Here is a 19,475-nt window from a genome sequence, read left to right on the forward strand (position 1 = left end):
TTTTTTTATTTTACATTATTTTACATTTAATTTCTTGATAATTTCTTAATATATTATTAATATATTATTTACCGGTTTAATTATTATTATTATTTTTTAAATCCCAGATATTCAACTTTTACATTTTAAATGTATTTTTTAATGATTTATTAATATATTATTAATAAATTATTTCCAATTTGGAATGGGGAAAAAAATCCCATATTTTCAACTTGTTCTTAGACTTTTGGACCCCACTGTATATGCGTGTGAACAATATAACATGTACCGATAGGAAAGCAGTGAGTCCAGAAAGCACTCTTGTATTTACTGTAGTTTAGATGAAGGCTCAGAGTAACTTCAGGGAGACTCGAGGGCGAGTCGGTGCCAAGACATTCCAGCTCGGAGCAGGATTATCTTCGATTAGATCCCAGAAACTCTCTTTCAGCACACAACAAATCTGTGAGAGCAACAATGAGCTGCTTCTAATTATACACTTACATGTTGCAAATGTCTCTTATTTTCAGCTTGTGTTCTAACCTGAGAAATCAGATCTGAAAAAAAAAAATGCACCTGCTATGAGTCATATTTAAAAGTTTGAAAAAACTCAAGATTCAAATGCATATACTAAAACCCATAAAGATAAGTGAATATACAATTAATGCAGATATTGTAACTTGTGAATAACCCTCAAAATGTGTGCGTGTGTGTGTGTATATATATAATCTCAACATTAAATTTCAATTATATTAAAGTTGAAAATCTTGGATTTTTTCCATTTAAACTTGGAAATAATATATAAGTACTATATTAATAAATTAAAAATGTAACAAAAAAAGTAAAAAAGCTAAGCCAAATTGAAAATCTGGAATATGTTTTCATTTAAACTTTTTCATTTAAACTCGAAAACAATATATTAAAAATATATTAATAATTAATAAAAAATATTTAAACTTTTTTCTTAAATAAAACTTAAGAACAAGTAAAATCTTTTTTTTTTTAATGTAAACTTGAAATCAATATATAAATAACATATTAATAAATAACAAAAAAATAATAACAAAATGTAAAAATTCTTTACAAAATTATAAGACCCAGTTGAACATTTCGGATAAAAAAAAAAAAACTTGACAACAATATATAAATAATTTAATAAAATTTAAAAAATAATTAAAAATCTTCATTAATAATTCACACACACATATATATATATGACTTGCATTATATCAAAAACATACACAAATGATCTTTTATAAATGTAGACTGAGTGGCACAGCTGTCTTTTAAGTGATCACTGCTACTTACTGCCCCAGTGTGAGTTTGTCCTGAAGTACAGTACACTGGTGTTATCGCGAGACTGGACCATTAACAACCTGCCTGACACACACACACACACACACACGCAGCGCTGAGTGTTTCATGCGCACCAGAGAGACTCGAGGAATAGACCCAGAGACTCCAACATCTGGACTCACACCATGAGCGCGCGCGGGTCCTGCTGATGACGCGACAGTGAGTATAGATATCTATTTATGAGTTTTAATATGGACTTTAATGCATTCAATGTGAAACATTGTATCTGCGCGCGCGCGTTTGATCCGCGAGTTCCGCTGCCGCGCTTCACATCGGGACGTTCGCGATGTGTGTTCAGTGAACGATCTGCGTATAAAGTGTGAATTAAACGACTAAAGAAGGAGAAAAGACGCGTAAAAGTTCCTCTGTCGTTTGTCTAATGCGCAACGCTCTTGTTCTAACGCTCGTTTTAAACAAAAGTGTCCCGTCATGAGCTTGTGCGTGCGTCAGAAACTTTAATATCAGCGCGACGCGTCTGTCTGTGAATATCACGTTAATATCACAACGCGTTAAAGAGCGTAAAGTCAGAGAAGTTTGCGGTTTCTCAGATGAACATATGGCATAAAGACACAGCTGGAGATTTGAGGCTGATGTCAGAGCAGCTGACTCTACCAGATCACACACACACACACACACACGCGCGCCTTCTCTCGATCGTCTGCGTTCAGTCTTCTGCTGCTCTGAACTCTTCTTTTCTCTTCTTTAATGTCGTGTTTTAGATGTTAAACCGTGTTTTGCTGGTGTTTGGAGATGTGAGCTGCTGTTTGCGCATGTCTGGATGATTATTCTCATTCTCTGCGGTTTGATGGAAAGCTCAACCTGAAGATCAACTGTGTGAGATCTGATACAGGAGAGGGTGAGCTGATGCTGTTTGTTATAGTTTAACAACAGGTTGTGTTTGTTCGACTGTTTCTGACAGCTGATGTGATGAAGAAAACAGCTTGGAAACACAACTTGCTTTTAATGTGTTCAGTGGGTTTTCTTTCACTGTTCGTTTGACACGCGTTTATAAACGCAGCTTGTGAATGTGAACACCACTTGCTTTAATAATTCGACTTTTTATGTGCTGCATTTGAAGTGATTTTCTGTGCTTGAGATAAAAGTTTTTTGTAGACTGAAAATGGTTGGTTTGCAGCAGGTTGGCTCCACTTTTTGTTTGTCTCAACTTGTTTTTAATGCATTATGGCTGAATGTTTCGAATTTGTATGTGTTGAATTAGAAGTGATTTTCTTTGTAGACTGTTCATCTGACATGCATTAAAAACAGCTTGTTTTTAATTCATTTTTAATGCATTATGGCATTACTTCTGTCTGGCATCAGTGGAGCGTGTGTGTGTGTGAGAGAGAGAGTAAGAGAGAGTGTGTGTGTGTGCATGTGTGTGAGAGAGAGAGAGTAAGAGTGTGTGTTGCATTTGAAGTGATTTTCTGTGCTTCAGATAAAAGTTTTTTGTAGACTGAAAATGGTTGGTTTGCAGCAGGTTGGCTCCACTTTAGTTTGTTTCAACTTGTTTTTAATGCATTATGGCATTACTGTCTGTCATGAGTGTGTGTGTGAGTGAGTGTCTGTGTGAGTGTGTGTGTGTGTGTTGCATTAGAAGTGGTTTGTTAAATCATCTGGCTCAACTAACTGGTCTCCAACTGATCCTTAGTGTGTGTGAGTGTGTGTGAGTGTGAGTGTGTCTGTGTCTGTGTGTGAGTGTGAGTGTGAGTGTGAGTGTGAGTGTGTCTGTGTCTGTGTGTGAGTGTGTGTCGCATTAGAAGTGATTTCCAGCGCTTGAGATCAAGTTTTCCGTCGACTGAAAACGCGTGTGTCCACTTTTGTTTGTCTCCAGCGGCCCGTCGTTAAGTCTGCACGTTATGAATGGCTACCCAGCGTTTATTTAACATCCAGTTTTTCCTGTTTTCCGGCAGGTTCCCGGCATAAGAATGGAGTTCCCAGAGCATAGCCGGCAGTTGCTTGCGTGCCTGAGTCAGCAGAGACAGCAAGGGTTCCTCTGCGACTGCACCGTTCTGGTGGGACCGGCCCGGTTCAAAGCGCACAGGTCCGTCCTGGCCTCGTGTAGCATGTTCTTCCACCTCTTCTACCGGGATCAGCCGGAAAAATGGGACCTCGTGCATCTAAACAGCGACATCGTGACGGCGCCGGCTTTCGGTTTGCTTCTTGAATTCATGTATGAAGGAAAGCTCGCATTGGGAAGTCTTCCCGTCGAGGACGTCCTAGCCGCCGCTAGCTATCTACACATGTACGACATCGTGAAGGTGTGTAAGGGAAAACTGAAGGATAAGGAGATGTGCGACGGGATCGGGCAGAAGGCGAACGGTCACCCGGATCTTGTAAGTGTCAATTATGTGTCAGCAGAGGCCGAGGTTTGTGTCCGAACAGCTGGAAAGACAAAAGCGGATGTCAGGAGTTCCCAAAGGTCGGATGACACGGATTGCGCGCTGGATTTGTCTTTCAAGCCTCTCCGAGACGACGCGTGTGTTTCGGGACAGCTGGCCCTCGACAGCCAGCAGCAGGACACCGAGACACTTGTTAAAGATGAACATGACTTGCTGTCAGAGCAGGAGGACGGTGATCCGGAGAGCCCGGAGAGCCAGCGCTTTGGGAATAATGCCAGGAGTTCAGTGGTGACAGGGTTCGCTGAACTCTTCCCGGGAAACAAGTCCGGTTTGCTCCCTGTGGACGACGAGCTGATGGACGAGGGATTGCGTGTGCGTTCGGAGCGCCAGCTCGGAGACAGCGAAGGCGAAGACGAGGACGATCTCGCGTCTTCGGATATCTCCACATCCAGCGGGATTCTTCTCCCGACGGGAGGCCAGCAAGTGTGCGTGTGTCCGTTGTGCAGTAAGGTTTTCCCGAGCCCACACGTGCTTCAGATGCACCTCAGCGCTCACTTCCGGGAAAAGGACGGCGTTCGCTCCAAACTCTCTCCCGACGGATCCGTTCCCACGTGCGGTCAGTGCGGGAAGACCTTCTCCTGCATGTACACGCTCAAACGACACGAGCGCACACACTCCGGGGAGAAGCCGTACACGTGCGGACAGTGCGGGAAGAGTTTCCAGTACTCGCACAACCTGAGTCGGCACGCCGTGGTTCACACTCGCGAGAAACCGCACGCGTGCAAGTGGTGTGAGAGACGCTTCACACAGTCTGGAGATCTGTACCGGCACATACGCAAGTTCCACTGCGGACTCGTCAAAACACTGGCCATCGGATGAATGAAGCTCGCTTGTGAAGCAAGCTGTGATAATATTATAATAATAATAATAATAATAATAATATAACATCCGGTGTTTTGCAATCGGCAGAAATTTGTTTATTGACACGATTGTGTCTCTGGCAATCAACCATTTGATGCACTTGGGACTTTGAGACTCACCATATATAAATACACATGCATATGTATATGTGTGTGTGTGTGTGTGTGTGTGTGTGTGAACATGCAACGCACTGATAAAATGGTTATGCAGCTCCGTCCAGAAGATTTGATTTCATATCTGCTGTAATTTATCACATATTACTTGACCATTATTTTGAGTTATGAAGATGTACTGTATGGTTGATGATTTCATTCATTTGTGCGTAATCGCACACACACACTCCCTCCCTCACACACGCACTCATTCACACCCTTACACAAACACAAATAAACAGACACACACACTCTCTCTCTCACACACACCCACACACTCACACACAAACACAAAAAAACAAACACACACACGCACTCTCAAACACACACCCTCTCTCTCACACACACACACACACACACACATATACGCGTACACACTCTCACTCATTCACACACACGCGTACACACTCTCACTCACACACACTCTCACACACACACTTACGCACTCTCTCTCACACACACTCACACACACACACACACACACTCTCACACACGTACACACTCTCTCTCTCTCTCTCTCACACACTCTCACTCACACACACACACAGTCCAGGCAGATTTATTCATATAAGCGGTTCGAGTTTGCTCTGTCTCCTGAAGGCCTTCGTTACTGAAAGTTCTGCACTTGAACATTTAAAGAGACATTTCTTTGCCTTTTAAAGCTACTGTCGTCACATTTCTCTGATAACTGCACACGTTCAGCTGTGTGTTCATAGAGGAGACGTGCACATCTGAACCGACCCTCATCAGATCGCAGCGTCTCCATGAGTTTATACTAATATCTGAAGAACATTGATTCTCTGTTTCACTAACATCTACTTTTCTTTGTTTTATATGTTGAATCTCTCTTTATCTTTCTGCAAACAGACGTACGGTTGAACCACCGCTCGTGTTTTCTTGACTTTGAACGGTTCAACAGGACAGAATGTTTATAACAATAACTAGCACTAAAAAAAAATCCACGTTCTGCTGTCGGTCCTGATAAACTTGATTAGTTATTATTTATTAGTGTGTTTTTGGTTCAGGGTTTTGCATTTAAAGCGTAGAAGCGTGATTGTGCTGATATTTGCTCTCTAATATCGGGATAATCGATCAGAACCTGACTCGTCATCGCAAACGAAGCTTATCGAATGAAGTTTGACTATCAAGCACTTCTGTGATAGACACAACACTCATACACTGTAGGCTGCTATTTCTAACTGTATATTTATTGTAAATATGTATTTTATTTATCACATTTGGCTTAGAGTGTAGAATGACTGAGCTCTGAGTCTTCCAGTTCTGTTGGTTCACAAGCACAAACATCCGCGAGTCCTGAAGACTAATAATAATAATCTACCTGAAAAACACATTAATGAGGCCGTCCTGCTTATGAAGCACACCTGTGTCTCATTCTGTCGACGGACGCGCTTCACTTCTTCATCTCTTACCATTTAACTGCACAAATCTATTTCTGTTTGTTTGTGTTTTCAGTTGTGCAAAAATAATATCACGTAAAATCAAGTTCGTGGGCAAGTAAAGCTGGTTATTTATAGTTGATTTGTGGATTTCAGTGAAAATCTTTTCTTTATTTGATGTATTTACATGATCACAACTATGTTTCTAATGTTCAAAGCAACATTCAGCCAATATATGGATGCAATAATGAACTCGTCATCATGGACCGGAAGAAGAGAGAAGGATTTCCGCATGACTTTACTGTCAGATTTCCATAATGATTCTGGAATTGTGCGTCAGAACGCCGGCTGTACATGTACATTAAAACTGGATTATTGTCTTCTAAGGTTCAGACTGTGAAATTGTATAATCATAAGTAATATTTATTGGTTTGTTTCTTGTGCAAAATGTTACTGTATCTGAGAATTTTGACTTGTAAAATGAAAGATGATACTAAGTTGAGACTTTTTAATAGACTTTGTAGAAGTGCCATTAGATGTAATATAATTTTTTGATAAACAAAAAACATATTTTATAGGAAACAAAAGCTTGATTGTAAGTCTTTTAGTGAATGTAGATGACAATCTGTTGGATTTGATTTTGCTTGGAATTCTTTGGTAATTTATTTTGATTCTTTGTTTGTTTGTTTGTGTGCGCTTGCTTTTTTTTCTTTCTTTCTTTCTTTCTTTTTTTTTCATTGTTTCTTTCTTTCTTTGTTTCTTCTTCAGACACATTTGACTTTTCTGCCCGTTTGTTTGTGCTGTGAAAATGTGACAATCTTTATCTAGATCCTTATTTAGATTAAGCGTAGATTAAACATCATTTTCTGTGGAATTATTGTGTTGGTCTTTTTTTGTTTTTTTAAAGATGCTCAAGCGACATTGATTTACTGAAGAACCAGGAGAACAATGATTAACCAATAAAAAAAGATTTTCTTTAAAAACTCTTAAAAAAAAGACATGAAAATTACTAAAATCTTGGAAATTTCTATAATTACTATAAATTCACAGCTTCTGCTCAGCTCAATTATTTCATTGCTTTTTTTGAGTGTTATCTTTATTAAAACATTTTTTTTATCCCAGGTCACTCTTAGAAAAAAAGATTAAATGTTGTTTTATAGTAGTTCTTAAATGATTCTATAATACTTTCACATGTAATGCTTTTCAATTTTTTCTAGTGATAAAAGTATAAAACAAAATTAAATCCATAAAGTGATGGGAGCTAATATGCTAATACAGTTAGCTATATTAGATAGCTCTAATAATAGAGCTAATATAGTTCTTTAGCTAATATGAAGCGGCTGACGGAACCTTTCTAAAGTTCCATGGAGAACCTCTACTTGAAAAGTGTGGAAACCCATTGGTCACATGCATGGGAATCAGGGATGAATGAATGACCTCAAATATATTTCCAAGGAGTTTCACGTCAGTCGTCTGTCGGTGTGGATGTGTGTACTGAAAACACTGCGGCTTCTCCTGAATACCGATGATGTGGAAGGGGAGGGAATAACACACACACACACACACACACACACTACCAGATATGAAGCAGGTGCAGTGCGAAGTGAACCTGCAACTTTACTCAGTTTTTCGTGTTCGACTTCCTCGTTCAGCGTTTCCTAAACGAAAGAACGCCTCCTTCACTGGACGCTCATTTGCATTCCGAGCAAACAAACAATTCACGCAGGAGCAGGAAAAGAAATGCGTGGCTAATTCGGAATCTCAAAAGCCAATTCACTGGTCATTTTCTTAGCGAGTGAGACCCTAATTATTCTCCGGGCGCACATGTAAAGACATCCAGCTGCTCTGCGGTGTGATTCCCATGGCCTCCCCCATCGAGACCACACGCTCCGGGGGAACGACCCCCATCAAACCCCGGATCTTTTGTCTGTGGTTTGTAGTTCAGTGTGTCTATTGTCCGGTTCCAGCTCTCGAGTTCTGGCCTGAAGCTCAGCGAACCGCTGTATACCCGGTTAAAGGGAAAGGCGTGTAAATAAGGGTGTGTGTGTGTGTGTGTGTGTGTGTGTGTGTGACGGCGCGTCTGGAAATCTAGGATTTAAACTGGAGGCCCGGATGATTGCGGTTTAATCAACTAACATTTCACCTGGAGATCAGTCTTACAATTAGGAAAGTGGTGGTGGTTTCTGATGGGGTCGGACAGCAATGAAAAAACTACAGTAAATGGAAATAATACAATATGTTGTCTTCTTTCTCGTTACCTTTCTAACATGAACACAAATCAGGATAATACCATGCTCTCACTTTTTTTTTTCCATTAATGACATATTTATGTGCTAACTGAGCTACTGTAAAAAATCGTAGCAACAACCCAGCAACACCTCACCAATCACTCAGAACAACTATGAAATGCATTATTGTATTAACAAGCTAATAATGCTCACAAAACAAAGGCTCCCACCTAGCAAAACCTTAGCAAACACTCTAAACACCCTAGCAACCCCCAGCAACTCCTTAGCAACAACCCAGCAATGACTTAACAATCACTCAGAACAGCTGGAAAATGCATTCTTGCATCAACAAGCTAATAATACTCAGAACACATGGGCAACCAGCTAGCAACACCTTAGCAACCACTCAGAACACCATAACTACCAGCCAGCAACGCCTTAACAATCACTCAGAACAGCTAGAAAATGCATTCTTGTATCAACAAGCTAATAATGCTCACAACACATGGGCAACCACCTAGCAACACCTTATCAACCACTCACAACTTCCTAGCAACCCCCTAACAACACCTTAGCAACCACTCAGAACACCTTAGCAACCACTTAGAACACCATATAAACCCCCTAGCAATCACTCAGAACAGCTAAGAAATGCATTCTTGTATCAACAAGCTAATAATGCTCACAACACCTGGGCAACCACCTAGCAACACCTTAGCAACCACTTAGCAACCACTCAGAACACCCTAGCAACCCCCAGCAACTCAAATCAGGCTAGAATATGTTTCCAGTCAAATTCTGGCAAAACTCAATAAATATTTTATCTAGATGATATTAAATATCGGTTTACTTGTGAGTTTGTGTGGGGAAATATATTAAATTAATGAATGTTCTAAAAATAAAATATTTTGTATGTCACATCATTTTGCACATTGTTTTAATTTCTATTGATTATAAGGACATTTGATTTTCTGCCATAAATGATTGTGCTGTCCATTTAAAATCTGCATCCTTGAGCATGAAACAGCTGAAGGACTGGACTAGACAGCTAGCAAATGAGAAACAAGCACGCCATGACTAGTTGTACTCTTTGATGAGCGCGCTGTCGTCTCTTTGACTTAATTAGATGTGTGTTTTGCCCTCGCTTATCAAAAAGCTTCATGTAATTTCCATTTCACCACAGCTAGCACATTTGCATGTATTCCCCAGACGACAGGAAGTCTTTGTAGGAGAAGTGAAGTTGAAAACTTGGATGTCTTCACCTCGCAAGGCCAGCGGTGGGAGACCTTGACCTCTGAACGCACGGCCGGGGACATCTGGTGCCTGGCCATGTTTATTTATTTATTTACCTCATAACAAAAGACAGGTGGTCACACTTGAAAAGGAGCGATGCAGCCTCACACACACACACACACACACACATGCACAGAAAACAGGAATTCGAGCAACGCTCTGTCAGAGACGAGACCTTTGTGTCTTATATAATTAACTTCAAGTCGATATATCCTCAATGTCACCTTATTAGCACTGTGAGGTCATACAGTGACGGTATGAGATGCTCATACTATGATACTTTGATAAATAGGCTACCATGATATTGTATTCATGCACTAATGCATTTCCAAGGTATTTTACAAAACAGCACTATCAAAACATGGTACAGAAATCATGATAATACCATACATATCAGTATGGCGCTTCTATGTGCTGAATGAGCCACTGTAAAAAAAAACAAAAAAAAAAACACGTATTAACCAATTAGAACACCCTAGCAACACCATAACGACCACTCAGAACAGCTATAAAACACGTTTATTATATTCATGCAACATTGTACATATTATATTTCAAAGAACAGCATGTAGTCCATGCTTAAAAATCATGTTAATACCAATGTACCAAACCTTTATGTTGTGTCAAAAAGCTAAAAAGGCTCACAACACCTTAGAAACCACTCAGAACACCCTAGCAACACCCTAGCAACCACTCAGAACCCCCAAGCAACCAGTAAGAACAGCTAGAAAACACATATGATTATTATATTCATGCACCATCATAAACAAAATATTTATTTATAGCAACTATAAAAAAATACTCAGAACAATAAAAGCAACCACCCAGCAACACCCTAGCAACCACCCAGAACAGCTAGAAAACACATCTGATTATTAATATTCATGCACAATCATACAAAATATTTCAAAGAACAGTATGTAGACCTAACATGGTACCATGCCTAAAAATGTACCACTGTACCTTTTGGTACTTTTTTGTTTGTATATCCTCCGTATCCAACAAAAACACCTTAACCCACAATCACACTGGCAATCACTCAGAACAGCTAGATGATACATTCTTGTATCAACAATCTAATAATGCTCACAACACATGAACAACCACCAAGCAACACCTTAGCAACCACTCAGAACACCATAACAACCACCCAGCAATGACTTAACAATCACTGAGAACAGCTGGAAAATGCATTCTTGTATCAACAAGCTAATAATGCTCTGAACACATGAACAGCAACCTAGCAACACCTTAGCAACCACTCAGAACACCTTAGCAACCTCAGAGCACCCTAACAACCACTCAGAACACCTTAGCAACCACTCAGAACAGAAAGAAAACACATTCTTATATCAACTAGCAATAAATGCACACAATTTTTTAGCAACTAACCAGAACACCTTCTAATCATAGTGGATAATTACACATGGCAAACTATTAAGACTCATGAAAATGGTAGAGTTTTCAAAACTTGCACCGTGGAAACTATTTCAAAGTTTGCATTCTCGAGCCATTAAAAGCATTAAAGCTTTTCTGTTTTCTGTTAAAACGGTGTCGTGTTAGCGGACCCTAAGTTAATAACTAATGATCTTTGCAATGGAAGTGAATCAATCAAAAACTAACTTTACCTGGACAATAACTTTATTCTAGAGCTGCTGTAAAGCCCAAACAATCTGTTACTGTAATCTCCTATTATCACTGTAAAGCTGCTTTGAAACACTCTATATTGTTAAAGCGCAGTATAAATGAAGGTGACTTGACTAGAGCGTAAGACGATGGAGGAGCAGCCGAACACAGCTGTCACCCCTTCACCACACACACACACACACACACACACACAGGCGTATTTATAGCGAGGCATCAGCGAGGCAGGCCTGTGTCTCACTGTCTCTCTGAGCACAGCTGTTCCCGGACTCAGAGCCACACGCCTGGACTTAAGCCGGTCCAGGAGTCAGCAGGGCCCGTCAGGCTTTCGGGTCCCTGGCATGTGGCGCAGAGAAAGAGGAGCCGCCTCGGAAGCCACGGCCCTGACCTTTTACAGTAAAACACTCCTGATGAAAGTCTGGACAGCTGCAGAGAAGCCGCAGACAAAAGAACATGTAGAGGAACATCTGACTGCTTTCTCCACAGCAGGACCTCGATATTATGATCTGTGTTAGAAGATCATGCCATCAATTACCCACCTTCATGTCTAAATTACAGTATAATACTGTAAAGCAATTTACAGTTAATTGGTCTATGTGAAATACAGTAATTTGTAGGGTGTTTTTACAGTAACTTTGAAATTAAGCTTGTAGTTTATTTTACAGCAATATTTTGTAATTTCACTAAAGTACAGTATTTACCTGGCAAAAAAAAAAAAAAAAAGACAATAAAAATATATATTTTACAGGATTTTTTGTTGTAATTTCACTAAAGAAGGTTCAGTAAAACGCTCCTGATGAAAGTCTGGGCAGTTGCAGAGAAGGCGCAGACAACAGAACATGTACACTGTAAAAAAAGTACAGTAGAATTTACAGGAATTCACTGGCAAAAAAGTTGCCAATAAAATCCTGTAAAAATGTTATTAATTGCTGTAAAATTGATTACAGCATAATACTGTAAAGCAATTTACAGTTAATTGTTGTATATGAAACACAGTAATTTGTAGTTTTTTTACAGTAACTTTGAAATTAAGCAAAAAAGTTGCCAATAAAATCCTGTATAAATGTTGTTAATTGCTGTAAAATTGATCACAGCATAATACTGTAAAGCAATTTACAGTTAATTGTTGTATATGAAACACAGTAATTTGTAGTTTTTTTTACAGTAACTTTGAAATTAAGCAAAAAAGTTGCCAATAAAATCCTGTATAAATGTTGTTAATTGCTGTCAAATTGATCACAGCATAATACTGTAAAGCAATTTACAGTTAATTGTTGTATGTGAAACAGTAAGTTTTGTTTTTTTACAGTAACTTTAAAATTAAGCAAAAAAGTTGCCAATAAAGTCCTGTAAATATGTTGTTAATTGCTGTAAAACTGATTACAGTATAATAGTGTAAAGCAGTTTACAGTTAATACTATGTGAAATACAGTAATTTGTAGGTTTTTTACTGTAACTTTGAAATCAAGCTTGTAGTTTATTTTAAAGCAAATATTTAGTAATTTCACTAAAGAACGTTCAATAAAACGCTCCTGATGAAAGTAGAGGAACATCTGACTGCTTTATCATGATCTGTGTTAGAAGATCATGTCATCATTTCCTCACACGTCTTTCGTCTGCGGGACACTGGAGGAGATGCTCTGAAGACTCTTCCACACAATTATGAAGTTTTCAAGCTTCAAAACAGATGTAAAAGTATCATAAGAGTAGTCCATACAACTAGTAAGCTATATTTCAGGTCTTCTGATGTCAAATTATGCTTTCTGTAAGAAATTTGGATCATTATTCGGGGATCTGTCTTATGTATTACAGACAGGTGTGCTTGATTCGGGCCAATCACTGATAGAAGATCATGTTTAATAGTGAGAGCATTTAAAGAAATACTGTACATATTCATAAAAATAACATGTATGAGAGGAAACATTTAGTCATAAGCCAAGAAGTTATGTACAGTAAAGACTTCATATACAGTATTATGTATATATTAAATTGTTTTTGGAAAGAAATTTTATTCGGCAATTATGCATTGAATTGATCAAAAGTGACCGTAAAACCATTTGTTACAAGATACTATTTCAAATAATTGCTGTCAAAGAATTCTGAAAAATAAAATGTGAAAAATATGAAGCAGCAAACCTGTTTTCAACACTGATAATCAAATGTTTCTTGAGCATCAAAATTTCTTCTTTTTCTCAGAAGAATAAAGTTGCTTCAACTGAAAATGACTGAATGAAATTGAGGGTTCAGGGTCCAATTGAGCTTAAAGTTTCCAACTCTTTTTAAAGTTTCCAAAGGCAAATCGTTACATTTTAAACAACTTTTAAGATTCCCATTTCATTCTGAAAGAAAAAACATCACAATTAAAGCAGATTTAATGAAGTTTTGCTGGTGAATATCCAGAATCACTAGTGAATTATATTGAGCTGCTGCCCTCTAGTGACCAACACATGACAGCACTACTAATGATGATGTACTCAAATACATTTCACTGCATATCAGAAAACATTTTGCTTTGTATAAAAAAATAATAATAATTTAGACTCCACACAACAATTAGGAAAGCATCAACATCAAGTATTTATTTCAATAAGTATGTACACAAGGGAAAGAGCAAGAAACAATGTAAGCATATATAAAATAGTAATCTCATTTACATTTAATTGATAATGCATTAAAAATAATCTCAGCATGCGTCCATCAGTTGAGCTTCTCCATCAGGAGGAACATCCACAGCAGAGGATCCGCTCATAGCGCTCGCTGTAACTGCGGAGAGAGAGAGAGAACGGGTAGACACATCAGACCCGGATCAGTCAGGAAACTAGAGTCAGGAGTGTGTTTCCCGTACAGCGACATAACTCGCCGCTTCACCACTGCAGGGTATAGACCAGAGTCATGGAGTTCAATTTAAGACTCCTCCCCCTACATTAAGACTCCTCCCCCTACATTAAGACCCTCCCACCACTTCAAGTTTTAACCGTTACATCGGCGACACCTTACATTGACTATATATTGACTGTAAGATGGCACAACTAAACAGTTGTAGTGTGTGATAACTCCTTATCAATGCAACATGATGCAGAAGGGTGGGAACGAAGCACAAGAGAATTAATTGACATACATGAAAAGATGATACCAAATATAAATGGAAAATGGCATTTAAGACTAAATTGATTGATCAACTTTTAATACTTTAAGACCCCGTGGACACCCTGTACTATAGCACACCGTTGAAGAGATCATCTCTCTAGTCACGACCGTTTCCCGAAACCATATTGTCGCAAATTGGTCGTTCAACCACGTTGGTTAATGATGTGGTGGAGTTAAAACGTCTTTTAATGAATCTGTGAGAGAGCGAATTAACGCTAGATGTTTTTCTATAAATTATGTACATGACATCTGAGGACTACTAATTTTTCTCTTTATTTCCAGATTCAATCATAGGCTCGTTCTTACACACTAGAGCTCGTTCACACAACAACGCTTTAAATCTCTCGACAAACTAAAAGATGTAAAAGACATTATGTACTCTGAATAAAAGACGCAGGTTGTACTGAATGTCAGCTTGCTTATTTTGCTCAAGATCAGGCTTTGAGTCCACATGTCATGCAAACTAGAAACTCTAACCACAGGTCGAGATCTGTCGCTCACACACACACAACTCTGCGAATGTTCGTTAGATTGATGGTTTCAGGAAACACTCGTTGAACTGCTGATGCTCTCGGGAAACACACCCCTGAGCGGCTGAAGCTAGAGCAGTGTTCATGCGCTGTAACTCACTCAGTGACGGAGCACAAGGAGCAGAAGCGCTCGGAGCAAACGCTGCACTGCTGAACACACACGGGACACGCCGGACGCTCACACTGAGAACACGGCCTCCTCGAACCCGAGACCCGCTGACACACACAACACGCTGACGGAGCCGCTGCACAACCTGAACACACACACACACACAGAACATCATGTTAGAGCACGACACACTCACCAGTGATGAACACAGGCCTGGAACAAACCACAATCATTTAGACATGAGATTTTGTGAATGCATTATATTCTGAAGAATCTTTTCTTGCATGGATGATCCACAGGAGTCTCGCTTACACACACACCAAAAAAATAACAATAAAAAAAAGGAAAAGACAACATTTGCCTCCAGTACGCTAGGGATGGGCATGACACAAATGTCACAATTTGATTCGATATTGATTAACTTGGGTCCTGTCAGGTACAGCACAAAGCAAATTGTTATGAGATTGAGGTTTTATATACGGAAGAGGATTAGGGCCAAGCAATAATAAAAAAATAAAACCATCTCGAGATTAAAGTCATAATGCGAAATTAAACTCAAATTTGAGAAAAAAAAAAAAATTTAATTGAGAAAAGTCAAAATAATCGTGAGAATAAATTCATTTTGAGTTCATTCTCGAAATGTAATGAGTTTATTCTCAAGACTGTATTTCGATTTTTTTCTCGAAACTTAATGACTTTAATCTCGAGATGGTTTTATTATCTTATTATTGCTTGGCCCTAATCCTCTTCCCTAAATGTTTGAATATACAAATAAGAAAAAAACAGCAAAACTTAAAACATGAAACTAAACCGCCAGTAGGTGGCGGCAAGTGACCGTCTTAGTGAGTCATTGAGTCATTCATACAAAAGATTCGTTTAAAATGCTGAATCCTTCAGTAATAACACACCGCGCTGCTGTTGCTTTCCTTAGGAACCATTTTCACTGGTGAAATAGAACAAAAACAGTTAATATTGTGTGTCTAAAATGTAAGTACCGGTAGGCTAACTTAACATTAACTAGGCTACTTGTTTATTGAACTATAAATTCAATGTAACATTTTCAATCGTGATATTCAGCAAAACAGCTCGCTTACTTGTGTTATGTTAAACTAAATCATGTTATAGATAAAAACTTTACCTCAGTACATTTCTTCTGTGAGCTTCTACATGTGTGCCGTTACTCATTTATATTGATTTCTCCACGAATGCGTCTCTAACGTGACTGTTACCAGAAATACACTAGTACCATTACCCCATTATCAATCGCTGTCTACACTGAATGTAATAAATCACAATCATTATTGCGTTTCGATGCTTCCCTGGTTATTTTTTGTCACTAAAGTTAAGATAGTTGTCCGGTCAGGCAAGTTCAATTCTCTTTTCCCTTCAAAAAAAATCAAAAAAATCCACTTGTTCCTGAAAATTTAAGATATGAATATAAAGATCTTCATAATTAACCAGTCCAAAAAAAAAAAAAAAAAGCAAGGGAGCCGTTTTTACCAACACGATCATGATTGCAATTCAATAAACACGTTGTGTTTAACATTATTTCTGTGCCTCAGCAGCACAAACACAATTTCATCTGATTGGTAACGGCTCTATATAGAGTCTTATTCCAGTTGTTTTATTAATTACAAGACATTAGGCAGTAAATGTGGATCTTTCAGATTAATTTAAGCAGTGCTGGTCTGGGCTTTTATACTGACAGGATTTACCTCTTATTGTGACATCGGTGAAAGCTAATTTTGGGATCCTTACACCGTCTGACCAAAACCACTACTTTTAAAAGGAAAAGTAAAAAAATAAAATAAAATAAAAAGGTTTTAAAAAGCCAAATTTGATATAGCCCCGTGGCTTTATGTTTCATAATTTTAACACTTTACCAAGATCAAGCTCAAATGAAGCTAGGAAGTGTTCGTCCAGCGAATGTCATGTTTTTCAACATCAGAACGGCTTCATTCATGATAGAGGTGGGCGGAGTTATGAGGTTTGACTGACAGCTTGAGGATCCAATGGAGCTGCGAGGTTTAGCTCTAATAATTCTCATTGGTTAAATATTTGCAAAACCCACAGACAGATGTAAAGGGTGGCCAATAATAACGATTAATGTTAAAAAGACGATATTTTAAGTTGAATTAATTTATAAAGTAATAGTTTTAGCATTAAAGTGAATAATAACGTTTCCTCATTGTAATGGGTCCGCCGTGGATGTGTGCCAGAATGCCTGCGCATAACCCGGCCCTGAACACGTGACTATAAGCTGATCAGAACCTCACCTGGACCAGCGTCTGCTTTCTTCAGTCTCCCGTCGAGCCCGATGAGGGTCTGTCCCCTGAGGAGCGTCTGAGGGCCCGGAACCGGCTCCGGATCCAAACGCTTCTCCTCCCCGTCCGCCTTCCAGATGCGGCCCATCACGGCTTGGGTCCCGGTGAACAGCAGGCTTTTGGTCTTTTCTAATCAACAAAACAAAGATGATACAGACAAATCAGGAAAACTTTCATATTAGGGATGCAGAGATATGAAAAATTTGGAATGATATGAAGTCATACTGGCCAATAATCTTAATCCAAATTTTTATAGAATTAAGAGCCTGATTACAAAACAGAAGTTAAAAATCACCATTAAAATCCACGTCACAACATTATAATGAGAACATCATAATTGTGCTTATGTAGCCGATATGACAGACTTGCACATGTTGCACTTTACTGTATTTTCCTTTTTTTAAGTGATTTCAATCATATTTCAAGCAATTCAACACCATCATGATGAACATCTGAAGCGTCTCAGCTGAAGGAAATACTCCATTATTAATCAGCTTTAATATATCAGCACGATTTTCTTATTGGGCCGATAACTATAACATTAAAAATTAACATATATCGGCTGATATATTGTGCATCCCTAATAAAGACACTTAAAGTTTAGCACCAATGTTTAACAATAACCTGCAGGTATGATTAATCATTTTATATAGTTTAGCAATATTTATATATATAATATATTTTGACTATAAATCATGTTAGACCTTTAAGAATCTGATTCACCTCATATGTTTAAAAAGCAACTTTAATTACACGCAATGAAAGTAATAAAAACTGACCAATAATAAATCATCGTTTAAAAGGACATTAACACCACCTGGGTATAATTATTATTAATTAACATCAATCACTAATGTTACAAGTAATAGTTTCGATTACACCGATTATAAAACATTCCAGTGACTTACATCGTTGACATTGTATTATGTTTCCCTCTAATGCTGTTATAAGTGTAATAAATATGTTCATATCTCACCGTAAATCTCTTGTTTGTATTTGAGTCCAAAAACGCCACAGTTATTGATCTCCTTCAGGCCAACATGAACTTTATACTGCGAGGAGAAGCTCTCGCTGAAAGGGTAGGATCTCTTAGGCATTTTAAAAACGATAGGTTATAAAACACAACGATTAAAGAGGATGAAAAGGAAAAAACAAACTTAACAACAGAACTAATCAACAGCGCGACGTGAAGGAAAACAACACGCGTTCGCGCTTTAAGGATTCTGGCTCTTCTTCTTCGCGCGCTTCAGTGGCGCACAGACGCGGGCACGCGCTTAGCGCCCCCTGCCGGAAATGGGTTTAATATGTTGTTGTCAATATGACCTCAATCATTTAGAGAGAGAAACTGTATAAAGAAATGTACATTTTTAATAATACAAATGATATATCATTTGTTTCGTTTACTTCTCATCTATACGTTTGCGCTGTGTTTTGGGGGATATTAAGTACTTTTTAACCTGTTTACGGCACAATTCCTCAACTACACCATAGCATACACATGAAATATTATATTTTATGAAAAACACTTTAATGATGATCAGAATTAAAATATGAGTTGTTTCTGGACATTGATCTAGGGCTGCATGCAAAATCGCATAGGCCCACTGCCCTACTTTACAGTAGGCGGAAAACAGCATAAGTCGCTTTAGATTTTCATTAAAAAAATCTGCCAACGGCATGAACGCAGATCAACATTTTTGTGCTTATGCTATAATATCTTGTCTTGTGTGTGTGTGTGTGTGTGTATGTGTGTGTGTGTGTGTGTGTGTGTGTGTGTGTGTGTGTGTGTGTGTGTGTGTGAGTGTTGGAGTGGCAGGGGTTAGCTGAGTGTGTGTGTGTGTGTGTGTGTGTGTGTGTGTGTGTGTGTGTGTGTGTGTGTTGGAGTGGCAGGGGTTAGTTGAGAGTGTGTGTGTTTGTGAGTGTTGGAGTGGCAGGAGTTAGTTAAGTGTGTGTGTGTGTGTGTGTGTGTGTGTGTGTGTGTGTGTGTGTGTGTGTGTGTGTGTGTGTGTTGGAGTGGCAGAGATTAGTTGAGTGTGTGTGTGTGTGTGTGTGTGGGAGT

The 19,475-nt window shown here is 38.6% G+C and overlaps 2 protein-coding genes across 3 annotated transcripts; one reads left to right on the plus strand and one right to left on the minus strand.

Annotated features, from left to right (window-relative positions):
* The first annotated feature begins 1,359 nt into the window (after positions 1 to 1,359).
* Positions 1,360 to 7,015, plus strand: zbtb42 (zinc finger and BTB domain containing 42). 2 transcript variants are annotated; one of them, XM_084393175.1, is made up of 3 exons: positions 1,367 to 1,491; positions 2,052 to 2,188; positions 3,243 to 7,015. In XM_084393175.1, the coding sequence occupies exon 3, from the start codon at positions 3,258 to 3,260 to the stop codon at positions 4,548 to 4,550; it is 1,293 nt and encodes a 430-aa protein (XP_084249301.1). In that variant the 5' UTR covers positions 1,367 to 1,491; positions 2,052 to 2,188; positions 3,243 to 3,257; the 3' UTR covers positions 4,551 to 7,015. The 2 variants fall into 2 exon arrangements, with proteins under 2 accessions (XP_084249300.1, XP_084249301.1); XM_084393174.1 differs by lacking the exon at positions 2,052 to 2,188 and having other exon boundaries at positions 1,360 to 1,491.
* Positions 7,016 to 13,859: 6,844 nt separating this feature from the next.
* siva1 (SIVA1, apoptosis-inducing factor) lies at positions 13,860 to 18,670 on the minus strand. The gene is made up of 4 exons (XM_084393337.1): positions 18,393 to 18,670; positions 17,369 to 17,545; positions 15,084 to 15,237; positions 13,860 to 14,069 (listed from the first exon to the last, which is right to left on the minus strand). Exons 1-4 carry the CDS (start codon positions 18,511 to 18,513, stop codon positions 14,021 to 14,023), a joined length of 501 nt encoding a protein of 166 aa, XP_084249463.1. The 5' UTR covers positions 18,514 to 18,670; the 3' UTR covers positions 13,860 to 14,020.
* Between the last annotated feature and the right edge of the window lie 805 nt (positions 18,671 to 19,475).

This window comes from Rutilus rutilus (genome assembly GCF_951802725.1).
Source record: "Rutilus rutilus genome assembly, chromosome: 21".
Classification (NCBI taxonomy): domain Eukaryota; kingdom Metazoa; phylum Chordata; class Actinopteri; order Cypriniformes; family Leuciscidae; genus Rutilus; species Rutilus rutilus.

Bases quoted from the DNA above. Each gene is read 5' to 3' on its own strand.
- siva1 (XM_084393337.1), bottom strand. From the start codon at position 18,513: ATGCCTAAGAGATCCTACCCTTTCAGCGAGAGCTTCTCCTCGCAGTAT. The intron at 15,238-17,368 runs GTGAGGTTCTGA...GTGTGTGTTCAG, and splicing joins GAAAGCAGACGCTGGTCCAG to GTTGTGCAGCGGCTCCGTCA. The intron at 14,070-15,083 runs GTGAGTTACAGC...CTCTCTCCGCAG, and splicing joins TCCTTGTGCTCCGTCACTGA to TTACAGCGAGCGCTATGAGC.
- zbtb42 (XM_084393174.1), top strand. From the start codon at position 3,258: ATGGAGTTCCCAGAGCATAGCCGGCAGTTGCTTGCGTGCCTGAGTCAG.